The sequence below is a fragment of the Onychostruthus taczanowskii genome, unplaced genomic scaffold, assembly GCF_017590055.1.
Source record: "Onychostruthus taczanowskii isolate IOZ18803 unplaced genomic scaffold, ASM1759005v1 scaffold9, whole genome shotgun sequence".
Taxonomy (NCBI): Eukaryota; Metazoa; Chordata; class Aves; order Passeriformes; family Passeridae; genus Onychostruthus; species Onychostruthus taczanowskii.
The window spans coordinates 14,187,003-14,209,384 of NW_024506993.1; the positions used below are offsets into that span (position 1 = coordinate 14,187,003).

Below are 22,382 nucleotides of genomic sequence, written 5' to 3' on the forward strand. Positions count from 1 at the left end.
GGGCACCGGGGGCTCTGGCGATGCTGCACCGGCCGCATGCCACTGCAAGGGATGGCACCAGCCTCCCTGGGGTGCTGGCATCAGCCGTGTCCCACTGACGCTGTTGGCACCTCGGTGAAACTGGCCACGTCTGCATCTCATTGCCTACAGCGATGCCAGGGCACCTGCTGACGCTGGTGACAGCCTCATTCCATTGCCCGTGGCGACACCAAGGTAGCTGGTGGCGCTGGCCACATCCATTGCCCCTGCTGACCCCACGGCACAGCGTGAGCCGTGTCCCAGCACTGGCTGAGCCCCAGCCCGGACACTTGAGCCCCCAGCGGGGGACTGGTGCCTGCCGTGGGGCTCTGCCTTTCGGGGGACACCCTGTGTCACCGAAGGCACCGGGGCTACGAGGTCCCACAGCACCCCGGAGCCAGCCTGCAGGAGCTGCCACCGCCACCGCCACCCGAGCTGCATGTCAGGGTGACATCCAGCCGCTCCTGCCCCCTCCCAGCCCCCGCAGTGGTGGCACGGAGACACCCGGAGCATCCCGTGGAAACGGCCTGGGGCCACCTTAAGTTCCCAGCGGTGACGCATCGGGGCGGTGGCCCGGGAAGGTTTAAAAGCTGCTGCAGAGAGAGGCAGCCCGTCGGGGGTGGAGTGCTGCGGGCAGGAGTAGGCGCAGGAGGCAGCAAGTGAGAAGAAAGCAAAGGGAGCGATACACCTGTCAGCATGGATATGGACCTGGTGGCATTCACGAACGGACTGAGATCAGTAACCACCAAGGAGCTGGATGGCTGGATTGCCAAAACCCTGCAGCCCAGCACAGCTTTCACCATGCAGGTGAAGGAGACAGTGTGGCAAATCTGTGAATTCCTGAAGAGGAAGTGCTTTGAGGATAATATCCATGTCCTAAAGACCGTCAAGGTGAGTGCTGCCCGGCTTGGGGGCCAGCTGCCACCCCTGCTGCCACGGTTCCCACTGTCCCATGCTCCAGTTCCTGCCCTGCCTCAGTTTCCCTTGACAGCTCCAGGAGTGGTGGCAGCCGATCCTGGTGCTGGCAGTGGTGCTGAGCAGGCAGGGTCTCTCTCTGCAGGGTGGATCAGCAGGAAAGGGCACAGCTCTGAAGAACAACTCTGATGCTGATGTGGTGCTCTTCCTCACCTGCTTACCCAGCTACCAGGACCAGAAGAACAACAGAAAGGATATCCTGGATTCGATCATGATGAGGCTGCAGGACTGCAGGGAGAGCCTGCAGTTCGATGTGCACATTGGTGAGCCCAGGTACAAAGGTCCTGACAGCACGCCGCGCTCCCTCAGCCTTACTCTGTCCTCCAGGGAGACTAGAGAGTCCATTGATGTGGACATCCTGCCTGCCTATGATGCTTTGGGTAAGGGCTGCAGGCTGGCACAGGGACAGGCAATGGTGTCAGAGCTGGGATGGCTCTTACCCTCCTTCTCACCCTCCTTCTCGCCCCACAGGGCAGGTGACCCAGGATGCCCCCCCAAACCCAGAAGTGTATGTGAGGCTCCTGCATGCCTGCAGCCACCCCGGGGAGTTTTCCCCCTGCTTCACTGAGCTGCAGAAGAAGTTTGTGAAGCGCTGCCCTGCCAAGCTGAAGGACCTCCTGCGCCTGGTCAAGTACTGGTACAAGGAGGTGAGGGGCTGCCCAGCTTTCCCAGTTCCCAATAGACACCCATCCCAGCCAGCTCTCACCTCCATCCGTGTCTTCTCCCCAGATGCTGAATCCAGAGTACCCCAATGCTCACCTGCCCCCTAAGTATGCCCTGGAGCTGCTGACCATCTATGCCTGGGAGGAGGGCACGGGCTCCTCCTGCAACTTTGACATGGCTCAGGGCTTCCGCACAGTGCTGGAACTGCTGGGCCGGCACCGGGACATCTGCATCTACTGGGAGAAGTACTACTCGCTCCAGCACAGAGAGATTGGTGCCCACGTCAAGGGCTTGCTGTGCAGTCCCCGGTGAGGACCACGCCCAGTAGGATTGTGCCTGCTGGCCCCGTGGTACTGCCCAGGGCTGACAGCAATGCTCACTGTGTTTGCAGCCCTGTCATCCTGGACGCTGCTGACCCCACGGGGATCCTGGGCCAAGACAAGAACTGGGACTTGATGGCACAGGCAGCTGCCAGCTGCTGCCGCTCGCTGCCCTGCCTTGCAAACGTCCAGCCCTGGGGTGTGCAGGTAAGGCTGCTTCAGCCTGTGAGCATCATGTTCCCCACCCCTGTCCCTGCTGTCTTTGCCCACCCGCTCTCCTGTCCCTGCAGCCAGCCCGGCCCGTGACCATTGAGGTGAGGCAGCTGTCAGGCACCAGACTGACACAGCGTGTCAGCCCCTACACCACCATCAGGGCGCTGAAGGAGGTGATCCACCAGAACTGGGACATCTCGCCATACAGACAGCGCCTGGCACAGCAGGAGCCGGGCAGGAACACCATCATCCTACAGGACTGCGATACCCTGGCCACGCACGGCATCTTCTACAACACCACGCTGGTGCTGCTGCAGACTGAGCCCCAGCAGATGGACGTCTTGGTCAGGGATGATAAGAATCGGACCACGACCTACACGGTGCTGCCCACCGACACCGTCCGGCAGCTGAAGGAGCGGATCCAGGCCCGGCAAGGGCCCTCTGCCAATGAGCAGCGCCTGACCTATGAGTCCAAGGAGCTGCAGGACCAGTACACACTGGCACACTACAACGTCAGGCCCATGGGCACAATCTACATGCTCCTGCGGCTCCGGGGGGGTGCAGGCCCCCAGCTCCCCTAGCTCCCTGCCCGCTTGTCCACCTGAGCATTGCCCTCAGCACCAGCCCATGCCCCTGTGTACCCTCCTGTCATGCTGGAAATAAATAATTAGTAGATCCTTGTGCTTCTTGCTCTGTTGGGGACAGTGACAGGTGTCGCATGGGGTAGTCAAAGAGGTTGGGGTCACCAACCATTCCGGATGAGGGGGGGCCTCAATGCCACAAGCTGCTGGGATGGCACAGGGACACAGAGGTGCAATAAAGCAGTGCTCCCTGACCCCAGGGTGCTTGGTGGGGTCAAGGATGCCAATCTGCTGCCAGCTGGACCTCAGGAGAAAAAACCAGCTCCTTTATCTCCCTGCTCCTGCCTGCACCAATGCCTGCCTGTGCTCATGCTGGGAGCTCAAGTGTCCAGGCTGGGGTGCAGCCAGTGCTGGGACATGGTTTGTGCTGGTAGCATGGTGTCACCACAGGCCGTGGGATGTGGCCAGTGCCACCAGGGGTCCTGATGCCAGTGCAGACAGCAGGAGGCAGCAGACTCCGAGGTCACCCGCGGTCACTGCCTTAATTGCTGCCTGCTGGCACCGAGGAAGTTTGGTTTTCATCTTCCAGAAATCAGAGTAGAGCTGAAAGCACGGGGACCTGGAAGTCTGGGAGAAACCCATCAACCTTGCAGTGTCCCTGCAGGTCTTGTCTCCCCTCAGCCCTCCAGAGCTGGCGAGCATCCCACCCCTCCTGTTGGGTGCCAGAGTGTGTCCGTGCTGTGGGGCGCCGGGCTGCCCCCGCGCGCTTCCTGGGGCTCTGGGTCAGACACGGGACCCTGGGCGGCTGAATCTGCTTTATTGTGCTCAATTAGTACAAGGTCCCCTGTGCCACTGTTCCACACCCAGAGCGGTGGGTGCCACCTTTATGCCTCCCCAACATCTCCCCTTTATGCCCCCCTCCTCCTGCGTCCCACCAGTGCCTGCCCTGCTGTACCGTGCTCCCACTGCTGCCTGTAGCCCTTTTGGGACCGGAGCGTGACCCTGCTGTGCCGTCCTCCCGCAGTGCCATGCTGGGGGGGGGCACCGCCTGGCCCCGCAGGTTTACATTCATAGTAACAGTCGTTAATAAATATTTCGGTGACTCTGCGACGCCGGCAGCCGGCTGGGTCCCCACCGGTGCTGGAGCCGGTGGCAAGGGCAGTCGGCAGCCCCTCGGGAGGCTGCTCAGCCCGGCTGCCCTCCTCGGCCCCGGAGCCGCAGCCCCCCGCCACCGCCCGCGCAGCGCTGCGGGCAGGGCGGCCGAGGCTGTGCCCCACCTGCGGCCCCGCTCCTAGGCAGAGCCCGGCGCCCGGGGCCGACCCCCGGGTCACCAGGGGGATGCGCTGCGGGGACCCCGCTCGGCCCGCGGCCCCTCGTGGGTGCGCCGGCGGCGGGCTCTGCGCGGCTCCTCGCCCTGCCCGCGGCCGGGGGGCCCGGCGGGAGCGCGGGGCGGTGGCGGGGGTCTGCCCCGGCTCCACAGCCTCTGGCAGACCTTGTCCGTGGCTCCCAGCGGTGGGCGCTCCACCAGCTGGAGGAAGTCCCGGTACCAGACCTTGCGGCCGGGGATCCCGGCGGCGAGCTGGGGCTCTCCGGCAGATGCCACGCCCGTGGCCTGCCAGGCGCCGATCACCTCCAGGGAGAGCCGCAGCAGGGGCTGGGTGAAGCCGTGCTCGGTGGCGTGGCAGAGGTAGAGGCCGGCGTCGGAGCGCTGCACGCTGCGCAGCAGGACACCCCTCTCCGTCCGCACCACCCGCTCGTCCATCTGCACCTGCAGTACCCGTGGGGATGGGCGGTCAGCTCGGCACGGCACGGCACGGCACGGCACGGCACGGCACAGCCCCACCGGCGGTACCCGGCCAGGAGAGCCTACCTCTCGCTGGGGATCATTCAGGGTGCGCTGGTATGTCCAGAGGATGCGGGCTTGCAGGGATTTGGGGATGCACTCCAGAAAGACGGTGCTTCCCTCCACCCCATAGAGCTGCTTCTGGGGCACGGTGTCCCGCCTGGGATCTGCAGGGACACAGCCTGGCTGTCAGCCCCCCAGCACGGCAGGGTAGCCCCAGAGCCCGGCTGGCTCCCAGCTCACCTTCAGAGCACAGCACGTTGGGGTCTCCGTTGCGGACGTCCTGCCGGCGGAAACGCCTGTGGGAAGGCGAGGGAGGAGCAGGGGCTGCAGCGGCGTGACCTGCGCTCCTCACCGTGGCCTCGGGGCAGGCTGGCCGCCCCGCACTGCACCCCGCCGTGGCACCTACCTCTTGGTGTTGGGCACGTAGCGGGTGCAGGTGTTGCCATCCCAGGCGCAATACGGGTCCCGGGCCAGGCAGCACTCGGCACAGGCTTTGCCATAGGCACCGCAGCGGTGCAGGGGCAGCTGGGCCAGCGCTGTGGTTGAGCCAGCGTAGAGCTGATGCTGGGGGAAGAGCAGAGCTGAGCACCCCCCTGCTGTGGCATAGGGCTAGGCAGAGCCATGGTGGACCTGGGAATGCACAGGGGTCCCCCCTTACCCGCTTGGAGGAGAGCTGAAGGCTGATGATGGGGGAGGCATCCTGTGGGCAGAGCATGGGCAGGAGTTAAGGGTGCATGGGGCAACCTAGGGATGCAGCACCCTGGCTCCCACATCCTGGCAGCTGCAGTGCCCTGGCACAACCCAGAGCACGGACAGCACATGGGGATGCTGTGGGGAAGTCTGACTGGTGGGATGGGGAACCCTGACCCTCACCTGGAAGACCTGCAGCTCCTCCAGCAGCAGCGGCTCCATTCGGTGCCAGCTCTCCTTGGGCACTGAGACCACCTTAAGCACTGTGCCCACATCTGCAGGCAGGGAGGGGTGAGGCCACGGGTCCCAGCCCCAGCATCTCCCCGCTCTCCCTCACTGCCCCATTCCTAGGGTCACTACATGCCTGTGCCAATGAAGAGGACGTCGTAGTGGCCATCAGCAGCGGTGACACGGTCCACAGCTATGCGGGTGAAAGTGTAGGGCACAGTGGCTTGCAGAAAGAGAGGGCGCTGGCCATGGGGCAAGACAGGGTTATACATCAGTGGGTGGTGACGGGCAAACTGGATCACCTCGTCTGGAAAGTCCTTGGTGGAGCCGAAGGTGCCGAAGGTTTTGCTGGGGCACTGCAGGGAGACAGCACAGGCTAAGCAGGGTCTCACACCCCACTGTCCCCACCCCACGTAGTGGCATCCCACTGGGGGCACCAGCTGGGACACCCCTACACCACTTACCATGCCTGGGCGGGGGTACGGCACACGGCCCTGGTATGACACCCACTGGTAGTTGGGACCTTCCTTGTGTGCAAAGGGGCCCAGGAAAGCCCGGCGGATGTCAGCCATGGTGTAGACACAGACAGCTGAGCCTTGGAAAACAGAGCTGGTGAGAGAGAGGGGAAAGATGTCAGGGGGCAAGGGGGGCACCACTGGGTATGTGCAGGGTCCTGGGGAGGGGGCTTGACCTGGAGGTGGAGAAGATGGCGTAGATCAGAGGGTTGCGCTTGTCTCTTGTCTGCAACAGGAAAACATCCCCTGCAAGCAGGGAAGGCATCAGCGCTGCCAGTGTTGCCCACAGCTACACTGGTGGGGTCACATCCCCATTTACTCACGAAGCTCATCAAAGTGGGTGTCTGCCCCGTCAGGTCCTGGCACGGCGCACACCAGCCGAGCCTTCAGGAATGTCGTCCACTTGTTCACCAGGCTGCGCTGCCCACCCATGTCGTTCTGCCAGGGAAAGGAGGACACCGGTGTCAGCAGCAGCAGGTGGCACCGCACTGGTGGGGTCACATCCCCGTTTACTCACGGAGCTCATCAAAATGGGTGTCTGCCCCGTCAGGTCCTGGCACGGCGCACACCAGCCGAGCCTTCAGGAATGTCGTCCACTTGTTCACCAGGCTGCGCTGCCCGCCCATGTCGTTCTGCCAGGGAAAGGAGGACACTGGTGTCAGCAGCAGCAGGTGGCACCCCTGGGCACCCTGGCCCCCAGGCCACCTGCCTGTGGGTGCTCTCACCCGGCAGATTTGGCCGATGCGGGCGAAGCTGGTCTTGCCCAGCCCCTGCTGCCGTTCCACCGCCGTCTCACGGAAGAAGAAGTAGATCTTGTCGTCGTCGGGGTCCTCGCTCTCTGGCACCCAAAAAACGGCCACGAACTTGGGCTCTGGGGACAGAGGGGTGGTGCTTCCAATGACTCCACTAGTTCTGCTCCCCAGGGACCCTGGAGTACCTGTTGGGGTCCCAGGGGAGGGTGCAGAACCAACCCTGCCCAGCTGCAGAGCAGAGGCATCGTGAGGATGTCGCCTCCAGACTGGGGGTCTGGAGGCGACACACGAAGCTGCGCTGCCCACCCATGTCGTTCTGCCAGGGAAAGGAGGACACCGGTGTCAGCAGCAGCAGGTGGCACCCCTGGGCACCCTGGCCCCCAGGCCACCTGCCTGTGGGTGCTCTCACCCGGCAGATTTGGCCGATGCGGGCGAAGCTGGTCTTGCCCAGCCCCTGCTGCCGTTCCACCGCCGTCTCACGGAAGAAGAAGTAGATCTTGTCGTCGTCGGGGTCCTCGCTCTCTGGCACCCAAAAAACGGCCACGAACTTGGGCTCTGGGGACAGAGGGGTGGTGCTTCCAATGACTCCACTAGTTCTGCTCCCCAGGGACCCTGGAGTACCTGTTGGGGTCCCAGGGGAGGGTGCAGAACCAACCCTGCCCAGCTGCAGAGCAGAGGCAGGGTGAGGATGGGACTCCACCAGACACTGGGGGTCTGGAGGCTACACATGAACCCCTGAAATCACCCTCTGGAGGCAGCGAAGGACAGTGTACACCTGAGCCTGAAGGAGTCATTGCCCTGATGCCTTCTAGGCAGCAGCACTGCTGTGCCAGGGTGCCAGTGGTGCCCCCTGCTCCCCACCCTCCCAGTCCCCAGCACTGACCGTTGAGCCAGCGAGAGTCGTGCTGCTCCGTGCGGATGGAGGGACGTCGGCCCAGGCTGCGGAAGATGGTAAAGTCACGGCCCATCAGATCGGTGGCCACCCCAGAGTAGAGCTCCTCGCCTGGCAGGCACCGAGGGAAGTGTTATAGGGGCCCCCCTGGCACCCCTGTGCCACGCTGCACCCAGCACCAGGCTCAGAATGCCCTTACCCACAAGGACAGAGGCGGCTGTATGCCGGGGGTCATACGGGCTCTTCCCCTTGCCATCCTCAGTGTGGTGGGGGTCCAGCTTGAAAACAGGCTCCTGGAGAGGGGTAAGGATGGGAGGTGGGCAGGTGGCAGCAGCTGGAGGATGTGGTGGTGCCAGGGGAGGCTCACTTCTGCATGCTGGCCAGCCTCGATGAAGGCACAGACTGGGTGGAAGGCACCAGTGCCACAGGCATACAGGTGGGTCCGGTTGTAGGGGTGCAGGATCTTCACAAAGTTCATGCATTCAGCCTGGGGATGGAGGGAATGAAGGGTGAGGAAGTGCTGGGGGAGATCCCTGGCACAGTCCTGGCATCCCACAATACTCCCCATCACTCACAGTGATGTCCTTGCCGGCCCAGTTGCATTCTTCCCTCCACTCCACGGGAGCCGGCCAGTAGATCTGCGGGTGGAGAAGGGGCTGCTCATGCCTGGAGCACCCAGCACTGCCCTGCCAGCGTGTTCCCCCCGCCCCGTTACCTTCCTGTCCCGCTGGCTGATGTCATCCAGGGCCAAGGAGAGGAGGTGGTTCTGGGCGCCCACGAAGAGACGGCCACGCTCCTCGTCCAGCAGCAGGGCCTCGTAGCAGCAGGAGTGCTCCAGCGAGAAGAGGCGCAGCCCATGGCGAGCCCGCAGCTCTGCCGGGACCCACCGGCACTGCTCAGCCCGGCCCTGCCACTGCCTGTCCATCTCCACTGCCCCGGACACGCTCCGAGGCAGCCAGGGTCAGGCCACGGCCCCCTGCCATGCCATCCCCTCCCCCAAACCTGTCCCACTGGCTTGACTAGGTTCACCAAGCCCTTGCCTGCCCGGCATTCATCCCCATGCCAGCCCCACACCCAGCCCTGTGTCCCCCGAGACATCCCCAAACCACTCAGCAGTGATTCCCATGCCCTCGGCACCCATCTCTGCACCGCTCAGCCGGCAGCAGGGGAGAAGGGGCCATTCCCTGCCCCGCGGAGCTAATCCCACCGTGGCGGGAACAAACAGCCCTTTGTCAGGCTGGGAGGAGAGCTCTCGCTGAGACCCGCCGCTGGACAAAGCCCCCTGCGCCGTGCTGGAGCCCGTGGAGTGGCCAGCCGGGACACACACCGGCCCTCCAGCTGGCACAGCATTGCCAACAGGTATGGCACAGCTGTGGCCAGGGAGTGCCACCATGCTGCACGCAGGGATAGGAGCACCTGCGCCTGCACGTGCCTGGGGCTGGGAGCGAGATCCCGAGCACAGGCATGGCCCCAAGGACAGGCAGGTGGCCCTGGAGGGGCTGGCATCAGGTAAGGAACGTGGCAGCCAGTGCCAACACCTGATGGCCCGCGGGGAGGGCGGCAGCAGTGCTAGGGACGTGCCAGTGCGGGGGTTTGCGCCCACCCCACCGTGCTGCCCCCCAGGATACTCCCGTCCCTCGGGATGATGCTGGCTGCTGCTGACACGGAGCCAGTGCACCCAGACCTGACCCCACGCTCCCCACCCCGCCCGTGTCCCATGCTCACCAGGGAAGGACAGCTTGAGGCGGGGGGTGGCAGCGCTTGGGGGGCGGCCAGCGGCGAGGCCGCGCAGCAGGAGCAGGAGCAGGAGCAGCGTGCGGCTCATGGCCGGGGTCTGGCTGGTGGCGCCGCGGCTGAGGCAGAGAAACAAGACCTCAGCTCGGGTTACAGCCCCCTCCCCACAGCCCCCAGACCACGATCCCTCCCCGATGCTGCCGAGTGTCTGGAGAGCCCTGAGCATCAGCACAGGGCAACTCCAGGCACGGCAAAAGGGGATCCCCCACAGGGCTCGCCCTGGTAGTTGGAGGGGATGTGAGCCAGCCACATCCCTCCCTATTTTTAAGTTCTCATTAATCTAATCCCAAACATAATGGGCTTCAGAAACACCCCTCCTGCTCCTGCCCGTGGGGAAACAGAGGCAGCCCAGCCAAGCAGCATCCAGCCCTGCCCATGCCTGTCTGAGCCCATCAGCAGGAGTGTGCGGGCTCTGCCCATTCCTGCCTGCAAGCACAGAGTGGTCCTATAGGAGTGGGGACAAGGAGGGAGCAAGCACCAAAGTGGTGACAACGAGATAGGGCACCCTGGGCAGTCAGTGGACTCCTGAGCACGGGGCAAGCTGTCCATGATGGTAGTCATGAGGTCCCATGCCTCAGTTTCCCCCACTGCTACAGCTCCACCATTAGTCCTTGGCCTTTCTTGTACTAACATGGAAATTGGAGCAGGATTTGGGGGCTCTGGCTAAGCAGGTGCCCACAATACCCAGAGGGGCCCATGCAGGTACGTCTGCCACTCTGATGGGTGCCCACCACGAGGTAGGAAAGTCCTCCTCTGGCTCTGGCAGCAGCACGCTCTCCCCTTGGGAGTGGGCGGTGATGGTTATCAGGGCACCCTGCCGGAACACAGATCCCACCTTGCCCCCTGCAGTGCCATGCTGCAGTGCCTTGTGCAAGGCACAAACTGAGCCATGCCGATCATCAGCCCCTGTGGGTCTCACCCGTGGCACAGCCACTGGGGCCTCACCAGGACACCAGTGATAACCAAAGCCCCACCACAGCCTCGGGGCTCGGTGCAATCACTCCAGCTCTGCTGCCCTGCCGGAGCTGGGAGCTGGTGGGTGCTGGCCTGGAGGGTCACATAGACACGGCATGGAAGGGGCTCCTGCGGGCAGGGCAGCCCCCTCCAGGCTGGCCGGTGGAGCTGAGCCCGGGGCAGGCAGCGGGCAGCGGGCAGGGCCTGCCTGGGCGCAGTGCCGGCTTCGGCTGCCCGGTGTCCCGGCACGGAGGCGGTCGGCGCTAATGGCATTTACAGAGGCGCCGGGATGAGGCGCGGGACCCGCCGGGCTCTGGCAGCCCCGACGGCTGCCGCCATCCAGGGTCGTGCGGGCACGGGGGGCTCCCGCCTGCCCTCCCCCGCCGAGCGGCCGGGGCAGACCCCCGGCGCGGACCCGCGCGGCTCTGACTCGGCTGCCACGGGGGGCAGGCGGGGGGCGGGCAGCAGCGGCAGCACCACAGACCCTCGGTGTCAACCCTGGCAGATCCAGCCCGAGAAACTCCCCGTGCCAGCCCAATGCCAGCCCTCCGGTGGCGGAGGGGACACGAACCCCGCCGCGAGCCCCCCAGTACCAGCACGGGCAGCCCCCCCGACGGCAGCGCAGAGACCCCGTCCCGGGACCTCCCTGGCCACTCCCGTACCCTGCCGGCCCCCGGCCCTCGGCACCCACCTGTGTCCCGGCTCGGCTCGGTCCGGCCCGGCCCCGCCCGCCGCGTCCGCCGGGAGGGAGCGGGGCGGCCCCGCGGGGCGGGGCGGGGCGGGGCCGGGGGCGCGCACAGGGACGCGCACACGAGTGTGCGAACACACGCTCACGGGCAGACACGCCGGCACCCTCACACATGTGCACACACACACACGCACACAGGCGAACACCCACGGCCCCTCGCACACGCACACGCCCGTGCTGCCACCCCAGTGGCCCGGGGTGACACTCACGGGGATCCCCACGGTGATGACACCCGCTGCCCCCGGGGCAGAGCTGAGGATGCCAAGCTCAGCACACGTGTGGCTCAGCACACGAGCGGTGGCGGGGCTCCCTCCTGGCCGGGACAGGCTCTTGCTTGCCCGAGCGTGGGGGCCGTGCCGGGGGGTGCCGGGGCCGTACCGGGGGTACGGGGAGCCGGTCCCGCGCCCCGCTCAGCTGCAGCCCAGATGTCTGGCCCGAGCCCAGCCCGGAGCAAACAAAATTCCTCCGCTGCCTCCCATTTTCCAGCTGCCGCTGCCAAGAATAGCAAGTGCCGAGTGGTGCCGGCAGCGGGGCCACGCGTGCCTCGGCGGGCAGGGCTCGGGGCGGGGGAACAAGAGCTGCCTTGGGGGCCACACCTGCCCCGTGCTCCCCGTGCCCCGGACTGTCCCTACCTGCGGGTGCAGGAGTCCAGGAAGGCAGGTCCGGGATGAGTGGGGAGGCAGTGCTGCAGGCAGGCAGGGGTGCGGGCTGCAGGCTGTGCAGGCAGGTGCAGGGGGAGCGGGGAGGCAGGGGCGCGGGCAGGAGCGGGTGCGGGCAGGTGCAGGCAGCGGGTGCCAGCGGGCAGCGAGCGCAGGCGGGCCGGCAGCGGCTGCAGGCAGGTCAGGTGCAGGTGCGGGCAGGCAGCTGGCACAGGCAGGCAGTGAGTTCAGCAGGAAGCCGGAGCCGTGCAGGCAGGCCAGCAGTAGGCAGAAGCTGTGCCAGGCAGGGTGCCCGGGAAATGCCCTTCTGTCCCACTGCCAGTAACCCTCGTGCTGCCAGCCCTGGTACTCTGGCATGCTGGCAGGCTCTGTTCCAGCGCCACAAATTGTTCTTCTCCTGGCTGTGCCACAGTGGTGAGTGGCATTCAGCCCAGCCCAGCCCAGCCCAGCCCAGCTTTATGAGCAGCAAGGACAGAGACAGCGAGGGGATGGGTGGGGCAGCAGAGGAGCTGGCACCGGTACGGCAGGGGTTACTCTGCTGTAAGACTTTGACCAGGAACCAGCAGGACTTTGGTCTGAGTGGCCCCCACACGGGCATGGCGCCCCTGTGCCTACTGTTACAGGATGGCGCTGAGATGGTGGGGACAAGGATATCGTGCCCAGTCTTGCACAGTGGGCACCATCCTGTGCTGTTGCAGCACCGTGCCTCAGTTTCCCTTCACCCAGTTGGGACTTTTCCAACTACCGCCACTCCCGGCAAGCGTGGCGAGGTGACCAGGTGACGTCACCATCACCCCAGCCCTGGAGCCCTGAGGGGACCTTGCTGGCAGCGGCTCCGCCTGGAGAAACCATCAAGCGTCAGAAGGGCCGGGCTTCCATCCCGGAAAAAACGGCGCGGGAGGGATGCGCCACGTCGCCCGCCGGCCACCCCTTCCCGCCCCACGGGGCGCTCCTGGCCAGCCCCGGAGCCGCTGGGCGCTGGCGTGGTGACGGTCCCCATCTGGAATGGGCATCGCCACTGGCATCCCGCCTCACCCCCGCGCTCTGCCGGCCCGCGGAAGGTTTCACAGCCAGGTGCCGGTGGCCTGGCTCCCCGCCAGCGCGGGGGTGTCACTGCCGGCGGCACCAGCAGGTGCGGGCGCCCTCGCTCTTTGATCCCGTCCCTGCCGCTGGCAGATCCGCACCCGGGGATCGCTGCCTCGGCCAAATCTCTGCCGGCGGTTCCGGCTCCGGCGAGCACATCTGTAGCTCCGCCGGCAGCGCCCGAGCCCCCAGCGGTGTCAGCGGTAGGAAACGGCTCCGCTCCACCTCCGCGGGCCCCGGGGGCGGCACCGCGGCAGGCACCGGCCAAGGCTGCGGCATCCGCTGCGCCGGGGCTGAGCCAGCAGGGCACGGGAGGCAACCGTGCCATCGAACCACCGAGCAGGACCACCGGCTGCTGGACACCCTGCAGGCAGGGAGGAGGGCTGGGACTGGCATCCACAAGCCCTCAGGATGGGTACGAATGCTGCATCCCAAATGGGAACGGTACCTCACCAAAGAACCCTCGTGATTCTGCGGGGTGACTCCCCCAAGGGAGCTACGGGGTGGTCCCCCATGTCCCTGGGGCCTAGAGAGCTTCCCTCTGCCCTGGTGGAGCCATCATGGCTGAGGACATGGAAAATCCAAGGGTCAAGGTGAGCTGTGTCATGACAGCTGGTGCCATCGGCATCCCTGTGACACATGGGCTTGGCACGGCACTGCTCCCCAGCCAAGAGATGTGTTTGTGCAGCAGGGTGGCCTTTGCCAGCACTGCCAGTGACACTGCCAGCTTATCAGCAGGGGAGGAGTGTGGCATTCTTACCCCAGCCTACACCCATGACCCAGGCATAGGGATGCACTGCTTGAACTAGTCTCCCCTGGGTCTAGACACCCCAAAAAACTGCTGGTAGTTTGTGATGGCACTAAAGATGTGGCTTTAGGAGTTCTTTGGGAGCTCATATGTGGTGGTCCACACCCATAACGTTGGGCCATGAGATGGCATTGGGCCTTGTGTGGCTGCCACATTCCTGGTACAGGGGAAGGATGTGCTAGGCAGGGGACAGAGCTCATGGCATCCCATCTCATCAAGGGGGGGCAGTGTGAGGGCTTGGCTGGCAGCAAGCAAATGTGCCTGAGACAGCTGCATCCTTGTAGCACGGCAGGGAGGCAGTGTCCCAGGGCGACACCAGCTCTGGGTTCACACCCTGTCTGTGGCTACACCCTGACCTTATGTCCACCCCCATCATAGCATGCTGGTGAGACCCCACCACCAGGGACCCCAGCGGCCCCAGTGCATTCCTGCTGGGATTAGGTACCGGCTCCCGGCAGTGCCATGCTGGTGTAGCCCAGCTAATCCCTTTTTAATTGTCCCAGCCCTGTGCTGGACTGATCTGGGCTGCCCAGGGAATGGGGGTGTTGTGTGCACCCCAGTGCCTGAGCACCTGTGGGGTGCTGCCATCGTGTGTCCCTTCTGTGGGACCAGGCCACAGGGCACATGGTGAACCTTTGGGGTAGTGATGCAGAAGGAGATGTCCATCCTCCAGGACAGTGGTTTTTTTGGAAAGAGAAAGGGAGGAGTCCTGGTCTTACAGGATCCTATCCTCCTAACCCAAAGTGACCATTTGCCCTTGGCTTCGTGTCTGCCAGCACCCAGGCTCTGGGACAGGCAGAGGGGCCATGTGCCCTGCACTGAAAACCACCAAAGCTCCTCAAAACCATAGGTGGGAGGAGCTGGACACCCAGGCTTTCTGCCCCCATCCAAGCACTCTCCCCACCCCAGCAGGAGGGCAGTGGGAGGTGCTGGCTGAGCCCCCTTCCTGCTGTCCTGCCTATGTCCCTCTGGCCCTGCCCTGAGCCACACCAACCAGCGGCATCCAGCTCCTTAGGCTTTAAAAATAGGCTGGTGTCCCTGCCATGGGGTCAGTAATTTTAGCCAGGGTGTGTCCTGGTTGGGCAGCACGCGGATCCATTCATCTTCTCCTGCTGGCCCGGCTGCATCCCCACACAGGGCTGATGTCAGCCTCTCACTGCCCGCTTGCTCGTCCCTGCCCCGGGGCAAAGCAGTACAGCCACGGCCACCTTGGGCACAGGCAGTGCCTGGTGGGATGGTGAGGCTGGGGAAGTGAGGACGGGGGTGTTCAGCTGCCCCCCCAAGCCTGCCTGCTTCCTATCTTGGGCATTTTGCCCCCAAAGCTGGTGGCACCAGGGAGCACAGCATTCCGTGGCACCCAGCAGCACCCAGACAGGCAGCGGTGGAGCAGTCCCGGCACCCTGCCCTCTCCTCTCACCCTTCTCCTCTCACCCTGGCCCCCCAACACAACAGCCACTTCAGCTTGCCTCCCACGGTGCTCCCGGGGGGCTGTGCCGGCTGGGAAGGCTGCGGGGGCCGCCACCGAGCATAATGGGGCTATTGATGGCCGAGCCAGAGGCCCGGCACGGCACAATGGGGCCTTGTCTGCTGGCCCAGCTCCCGCGCTGCCCAGCCCCATGCCCAGGACACCCCCTTTGCCGATCACCCCGGAGCTCACCCAGGTGCCAGCCAGGGCACACCCTGCCTTGACCGAGCCTGTGAGTACTGCGAAGGAGCAGCAGGTGGGAGGCCACCAGGTGAGCTCCCCTTCCCATAAACCGGTGCCCAGGGAAGGAACACTTCTTGGGAAACTTCCAAGGTGCCCACCCCTGCCACCCCCGCTGGTAGAGGGCTCGGGGGTTCCTGCTCGGCTGTGGGGTGACAGGAACAAGGAGGTGGCACATGCCCAACGATGCCTTCACTTCCCACTCAGGACCACGTCCGAGCCCGCTGGCACCCGGTACCCACTGTGGGGAGGCAGGGACCTCACTGCTTCCCGGGGAGCTCCATTGTCCCAGGTCCCCAACGCCACAGCCCCCCTCAATGGGCCAGCCCGGCGCCCCAAACCCACCATCTCACCTGCTGTAGTGCGAGGGCTCTGCCGGAGCTCGCCTGCCTCCTCGCCCGGCGGGTGAGCTGGGGCTCTGGCTGCCGCCGGCTCTTTAAACCCCAAATCCCGGTGCTGGGCGCCAGTCCCGCCAGCGGCGGGGGTGGAGGGAGGGATGCAAAGCCCCGGTCCCTGCTCCCGGGCCGGCACCAACAAAAGGCAACTGTGTCCTGTGTCCTCCCTCTGCACCCAACGACCTGCTTGGCCGCTTGGGAACAGCCCCTCGGGACCCCAGGGCTTTCGGGGTGCTGCCACCCCTTCTGCCTGCACTGGAGCGAGAAGAGAGGTGCGAGCAAGCCTGGAAATCCCGACCACAGCCGCGGCACTTCCCGGTGTCCCCAAGCACCCGTCCCTGCCTGCTCGGTCCTGTTCCTGCCTTGGAGGAGTGCCGGGCTGAAGGCACTCATCACGGTCCCAGTGCCTCATCTGCTCCCGCAAAGTCCAGCCCAGCAGGGCCGGAGCGGGAGGAAGGGGATGTGGCTGCTGCCATGGTGCCCGTTCTGGGGGGACCCACACCACGGTGCCCCATGGCTGCCGCGGGGCCGGGTGAAGCACCCCGCAGTCCGAAGGCCGAGCGGCCGGTGACGCCTCATTAATGTGGGGTAAATGTGTAACAAGCTCTCGGCTGGGCTGGGGCGGTTTGAGCCGCATGACTTCTCCTGCCTTCCCGGCATCCTGGGAACAGGGATTTAGTGGCTCTATCGCAGTAAGAGCCACTGAGCCAGGGCAGGAGGGAGGAGGAAAGTCCGTGTTGTGGCTGGACACGCTGGGGTGTCCAGGGCTGGCGGGGTGGAACAGAGTGGGCAGCGCTGCGCTGGGCTGGGCACAAGCCCATGGCTGGAGGGAGAGGATGATCTCAGCCCATCTGCCCTCCAAGAGGTGAGAGAGCAAGAGAGCAAGGCTTTGTTCAGCAATGCCTGCCAGCATGGGAGGCAATGGGCACCATTTTAATAAAAAAAAACAAAACAGGAAATTCCATCTGGAGGCAAGGGAATGTGTTTTTATTCTGTGACAGTAGCCAGGTGCTGACACGGCTGTGCCAGAGGCTGCAGAGCCTCCAGCCACGAGGATATGTGCCCATGCAGCCAGCACCAGCTGAGCCACTCCTGCCGCGGGGTGGGCTTAGGGCAGCCAGGGACTCTGCCAACACTGTGCCAGGCCCCAGCCTCCCTCCTGGCAGCTGTGACCATGCAGGTGGAGAGGGCTGGAACACATGATCCTGGGATGTCAGTGCCACCACAGGGCTGGGCTCTTAGCATGTTGTCCCAGAACTGATAGTGGATCACTGTGCTGTGCCATGTGGTACCAGGTGAAGCCCCAGGGCACCTCACAGTGTTGAGCTCCATGGAAAGCACCAGGGTGGCCAGAGGCCTCAGGAAACAGATGACATCCACTGGAGATGTGCGAGGCAGCACTGCCACCACTGCCCAGGGGACAGACTGAGGGACTGGGGCTGTCCCACAGAGGGGGTGGCAGATTTCTGGGGTGCAAGTGCGGGGAGAGGGCTTGCTGGGACACACATCTGGGGAAACGTGGGCTGGAGTCACACGGGTGTAACAAGGCAGGGGGTGCTGGGAAAGCCCCGGTGGCGCCAGGCTGGATGTAGGCACAGAGCAGGCAGATGTGGGCAAGGTGCGGGCAGTGGGCAAGCAGGGGATGGGAGGGGGCAGGCAGTGGGTGGGCAGGCAGGGCACGGGCAGTGGGCAGGGTGTGGGCAGTGGGGCAGGCAGGCTGCAGGTAGAGAGTGGGCAGTGAGCAGGCAGACGGCAGCCAGGGCGTGGGGAGCGGGCAGGGTGCGGGCAGGGGGCAGTGGGCAGGGTACGGGCAGTGAGCGGGCAGTGGGCAGTGAGCGGGCAGTGGGCAGTGGGCAGTGGGTGGGCAGTGGGCAGTGGGCAGTGGGCAGGGGGTGGGATACGGGCAGTGAGCGGGCAGTGAGCGGGCAGTGAGCGGGCAGTGAGCGGGCAGTGAGCGGGCAGTGAGCGGGCAGTGAGCGGGCAGTGAGCGGGCAGTGAGCGGGCAGTGAGCGGGCAGTGAGCGGGCAGTGAGCGGGCAGTGAGCGGGCAGTGAGCGGGCAGTGAGCGGGCAGTGAGCGGGCAGTGAGCGGGCAGTGAGCGGGCAGTGAGCGGGCAGTGAGCGGGCAGTGAGCGGGCAGTGAGCGGGCAGTGAGCGGGCAGTGAGCGGGCAGTGAGCGGGCAGTGAGCGGGCAGTGAGCGGGCAGTGAGCGGGCAGTGAGCGGGCAGTGAGCGGGCAGTGAGCGGGCAGTGAGCGGGCAGTGAGCGGGCAGTGAGCGGGCAGTGAGCGGGCAGTGAGCGGGCAGTGAGCGGGCAGTGAGCGGGCAGTGAGCGGGCAGTGAGCGGGCAGTGAGCGGGCAGTGAGCGGGCAGTGGGCAGTGGGCAGGGTGTAGGCGGGGGGCAGTGGGCAGTGTGCAGGGGGCTGTGAGCGGGCAGGGGGCAGTGGGTGGGCAGTGTGCAGGAGGCAGTGGGCTTGGGCAGTGGGCAGGGTGTAGGCGGGGGGCAGTGGGCAGTGTGTAGGGTGTAGGGTATAGGGTGTAGGCAGTCGCTCCCGGGCAGGGCCGTCGCCAGCCCGCAGTCACGGGACCGCCGTGTCCCGCGTGGGTGGTGTGGGGTCACCAGCGCCATGCCCGTCCCTCCAGCCGGTGGGAACCGGGAGCGGCTGGCCGGCGGCGGGGGATGGCGGGGGCCGGTGCTGCCGGAGCTCCGCACTGACCTTGCCGGCGGCAGAGTGGGAGCAGCGCTCTAGGCAGAACCGGCGGAGCTGGAGCAGCCGCCCGTGGCCTGGCACCCATGGCCTGACCCTCCCAGGGACAGTGTAGTGCCGAGAGGCCAGCTGGGGCCCGTATCCCCATCCCCACCCCAGTACGGTGTCACCGTTGTGTCACCGTTGTGCCACGGTGACTGCTCCTGCGGGTGATGGCATTCCCCATACCCATCCCAGCCCTCATCTGTGCTGCCTGCCACCCACCGGGCCAAGTGCTGATGGAGCGTGGGTCCTGCTGCTCACAGGCAGGGTGGGGGTCCCAGGAGTGCCACAGAGTGGGTGGTGGGACGTTGGGTGCTGTGGGATGTGCCCGGGGGGAATGGGACTGGAGCTGGCCTCCGGTATCCCCCTGGTATCTGGTGGGATGGGGGTGGCTGTCCAACAGGGGAGCTCTGGGAAGGGTGCCAGGGGGACTTCTGTGAAGCACCGTGCTCTGTGGGTGGGAAAAGGTTTCAGGGAATCAGGCTGTGGGGGAAACATGTGAGGTGGCTAGGCAAGGCCGTGGCACGTGCCCTGGGCTTGTGCTGGCCCTCTGCCACCCCAGGCAGCCTGCACCCCAGGGACTGGCCCAGCCCCATGGCAAACAGGGCTGAATTGGGCGAGCTGACCCTTGGACTGTGCAAGGAGGGCCGACCCCGCAGCAGGGCCAGTGGTCACAGCTGTGCCTCCCTGCTCCCGTTGGGACAGCCCCTCTGCCAGCACGGTGGGTGCTTATCCCGGTTTCTGTTTCCTCCTCCTGGCTCAGCCCCTGCAGTCCCGGGCTCACTCCCGGCTGTGGGGCAGGTGGGTCAGTACCATTAGCCCCCTGGCAGCGGCAGCCCTGGTGCTGCCGGCTCTGCCGGGTGCCGGAGCTCCTGGACAGGAGCACTGCCTGGGTGCCGGGGGCTGGCTGCATGCCGGCGGTGGCAGGAGCCGGCCGGGGCTGTTTTCCTCTCTGTTTGCTCGGCCCCGGGGACGGCCAGCAATGCGGATCAAGGCCGGCGTCCTTCGGGCAGCCAATTGTTGTCCAGCTCAGAGGGGAGGGAGAGGGGCAGCTGCCCCTGGGCTTTCCCAACCCTGGAGAGGGCCACCATGCCAGCACTGCCCAGCCTGAACGAGCAGCAGGTCTGGCCCACCCAAGCACAAGGCTGGGTGGTGCCAGCAGGGACCCGGCGGTGCCTGCCAAGGCCCAGCAGCCAGCGCTCCCCAGCTGCCCCCCGATGGGGCAGGCACCCCACATCCCACCACTGGGGCAGCTCAGGGGCCTCGCTGCTGCGGGACATGGCAGCCTCAGTCCTGAGTGCCAGCACCTCCTTTTGTGCTTCCCTCGCTGAATCCTTTCCCCCGATGGGCCATGAAAGGGCCTTTATCCCCTCTCCTCCTGGATCACACCCGTCAGGAGCCTGTGGTGGACTGTCTAGCCCTGGGACTGACAGTCACCCCAGCCGGCGAGGGGGTTCAGGACAGCCCTGTGGGTGCCTCTGTAGGGAGCCAGAGCAGGCTGCCCTTTCACTGGGACTGCAGGGACCATCTCTGCTCCTTGGTTGGCTCTGGACTGACCACAGCACCCTGGGGAGAGGAGGGACACGGCTGTGGCCACGTCTCTATTTTTGGCCCAGTTATAAATAACTCTAAACAAGGATGCTACAGTTGTCTGGGCTGAAAGGTGTTCCCAGTCCTCCCCTGCTCCCTGGTCCCCAGCTCCCCAGCCATCTGCCACCCTGCTGCCCAGCCCTGGGCAGTGTGCCTGGCATCCCCCAGGGGCCTCCCAGCCGGCTCCACACTCCCTGACAGCTTGCAGGAAGCTTGGAGATGAGCAGGAGAGCCCCTCCCCAGGGACTGGAGACCCACCAACACTGCCCCGCATTTCCTTCCACTGCCCCATGCTGCACTGCTGGCATTGCCTTGTGCCTCCTCAGAGGTTCTGGCAGCTGCCTGAGCTCCCTCCCTGTCCTCAGGAAGCCTGGGTGGGTGCAGTGTGGAATGCTGGGCTCCCTGAGGTGTGGAGCACCCTGAGGCTTGGGGAGCTGATGGAAGGCAACTCCCAGCCCGGAGAGACTCAGGCCCTGTGCACATGGGAGGGTTCCCCTGTGAGCAGGTGTCCCCCTGCAGAGTGGAGCCATGTCACCATCCTGAGGGATAATTGCCAGATCATCCCTCCAACGGCCGATGGCACCCAACATCTCTTTGCCCACCCAAGAGAAAATACTGCTGGCCACATGTCTGCCTTTCCAGGGGGGTGTGGGGAGCAACAGAGCCCAGAACTGGGGTCACTGGGGAAACAAGCCAAGGCTCAGGGGAGCTGGGCACTGCGTGCTGGATGTTTCAGGAGCATCATGGCTGCTTGGGTTTGTTTGGCTTGAAAGGCATTTGAGTTGCATTTAAAGGCATTCAAGTCCTTGCTAAATCCTTGCTTAATTACCTTAACAGCATTTAAGCCTTTGCTGCAGGATTGTCAAGCCACAGAAACAAAGCCCCTGGCCCTGGTGGGGCTGTGGGTGCTGCCAGTGGGGACGGTGGGGACATGGCTGTCCAGTGTGGGTGGCAGAGTCAGGCAAGCTGCCAGCAGGTGCCAGCACCTCTGGAGGAAACTGAAGGGACAGTCTCGCTGTGCCAACAGGTACAGTTTATTCTCACATCTTATGGCTCAGGGCATCCTCCTGTCCGTGAGTGCTCCCAAGCAGCCATGGTGCTTGATGGGTTGGAGCTGGGGCAGCCTGTGTAGGTCCTTCCAAACCCCTCAGTGGTGCAGGGAGAAGCATCGGGGTTACCCCGGGGCTTGTCCTGCAGCCCTTGGTTCCCAGATTGTGGCTTGGCAGGGAGGCGATTAGCACAGAGATAACCCACCCTTCAGGTCTGCTGAGCAGTGCTTTGCTTCTGGCTTCTGTAAAGTTAATTGGTTTCGAGGTTCCAGGAACAAACGAAGGAGAAAAACCCACTCTCCGATGTGCGGGATCATTGAATGCTCTCTGGTGAGTTATAATTGCAAATCATGTTTTGAAATCACATTAACCAATTAGCCCGTGTTGTTGTTGTGCCCTGCCACATGACAGCGTGTGCCGCGAGGGAGGCGGTCAAGGGCGAGGGAGGGGGCCACCAGCTGCTCCCACCATCTCTGTGCAGGCACAGGCTGCCAGCACCGGGCTGCTTCGGGGGAGGCAGGGCTGGGGGAGGAAGGCTCCGGCCCTGGACATGGCCTCGGGCAGGTGTCACTCTGCGTCCACCCAGCCCATGCTGCTGGCCACAGGCATCCCTCTCCTCTTACAATCAGCATTCCTTTTGTGCCCCAGCTTCATGGTTATGGGGTCAAGAGAGCAGTGGGGGTCTTGGAGCCCCAGTGTGTGCTGGCGCTGTGTCTGTGGGATGCCCAGGGATGGGGACCAGAGGCACCCACTGGAATGTTCCTGGAAAGGGCAATCTCAGGGATACTTCTTGCTCGAGAGGTCACAGTGGTGGTGAGGGGAACGCTGCTTGGGCTGCAAATCTCACCACTGTCTCTGCCGTATCTTCCTGCCATCTGGGCTCCGGGAGCAGCGGGCAGTGGCAGGCAGCAGCAGGCAGCGGGCTCAGGGGCCAGGGGAGGAAGCCGAGCGTGACAAGGAGAGCGTGTCCTGGCCATACATGGCACCCACTGCTTTGTGCCTGGGTCCTGGGCCGGCCTTGTCCGTGCTGTGACATTTGAGGCCGAGGGTTTTATGGGTTCACTTTAATCTTTGATCTTGAAGCACGGCTGAAGGATAAGAAAATAGGGCAGCTTTTGGCTGGGGGAAATGGTGAGAAGGCAAACCCCACGGGGCTGT

General features: G+C 64.8%; 2 protein-coding genes across 4 annotated transcripts; one reads left to right on the plus strand and one right to left on the minus strand.

Annotated features, from left to right (window-relative positions):
- The first annotated feature begins 641 nt into the window (after window positions 1–641).
- On the plus strand, window positions 642–2,831 carry LOC121347278 (2'-5'-oligoadenylate synthase 1-like). The gene is made up of 6 exons (XM_041425827.1): window positions 642–909; window positions 1,079–1,373; window positions 1,465–1,640; window positions 1,723–1,964; window positions 2,048–2,183; window positions 2,267–2,831. The coding sequence occupies exons 1-6, from the start codon at window positions 715–717 to the stop codon at window positions 2,768–2,770; spliced, it is 1,548 nt and encodes a 515-aa protein (XP_041281761.1). The 5' UTR covers window positions 642–714; the 3' UTR covers window positions 2,771–2,831.
- A 749-nt stretch (window positions 2,832–3,580) lies between these two features.
- SEMA3B (semaphorin 3B) lies at window positions 3,581–11,178 on the minus strand. 3 transcript variants are annotated; one of them, XM_041425655.1, is made up of 18 exons: window positions 11,133–11,178; window positions 9,419–9,546; window positions 8,409–8,566; window positions 8,269–8,331; window positions 8,061–8,180; window positions 7,893–7,986; window positions 7,685–7,804; window positions 7,211–7,356; window positions 6,567–6,681; window positions 6,226–6,295; window positions 5,999–6,143; window positions 5,671–5,890; window positions 5,490–5,581; window positions 5,275–5,316; window positions 5,023–5,180; window positions 4,857–4,912; window positions 4,641–4,780; window positions 3,581–4,538 (listed from the first exon to the last, which is right to left on the minus strand). In XM_041425655.1, the coding sequence occupies exons 2-18, from the start codon at window positions 9,516–9,518 to the stop codon at window positions 4,098–4,100; spliced, it is 2,280 nt and encodes a 759-aa protein (XP_041281589.1). In that variant the 5' UTR covers window positions 9,519–9,546; window positions 11,133–11,178; the 3' UTR covers window positions 3,581–4,097. The 3 variants fall into 3 exon arrangements, with proteins under 3 accessions (XP_041281589.1, XP_041281587.1, XP_041281588.1); XM_041425653.1 differs by lacking the exons at window positions 7,211–7,356; window positions 7,685–7,804; window positions 7,893–7,986; ... (3 more) ...; window positions 9,419–9,546; window positions 11,133–11,178 and adding an exon at window positions 6,775–6,901; XM_041425654.1 differs by lacking the exons at window positions 6,567–6,681; window positions 7,211–7,356; window positions 7,685–7,804; ... (4 more) ...; window positions 9,419–9,546; window positions 11,133–11,178 and adding an exon at window positions 6,373–6,488.
- Between the last annotated feature and the right edge of the window lie 11,204 nt (window positions 11,179–22,382).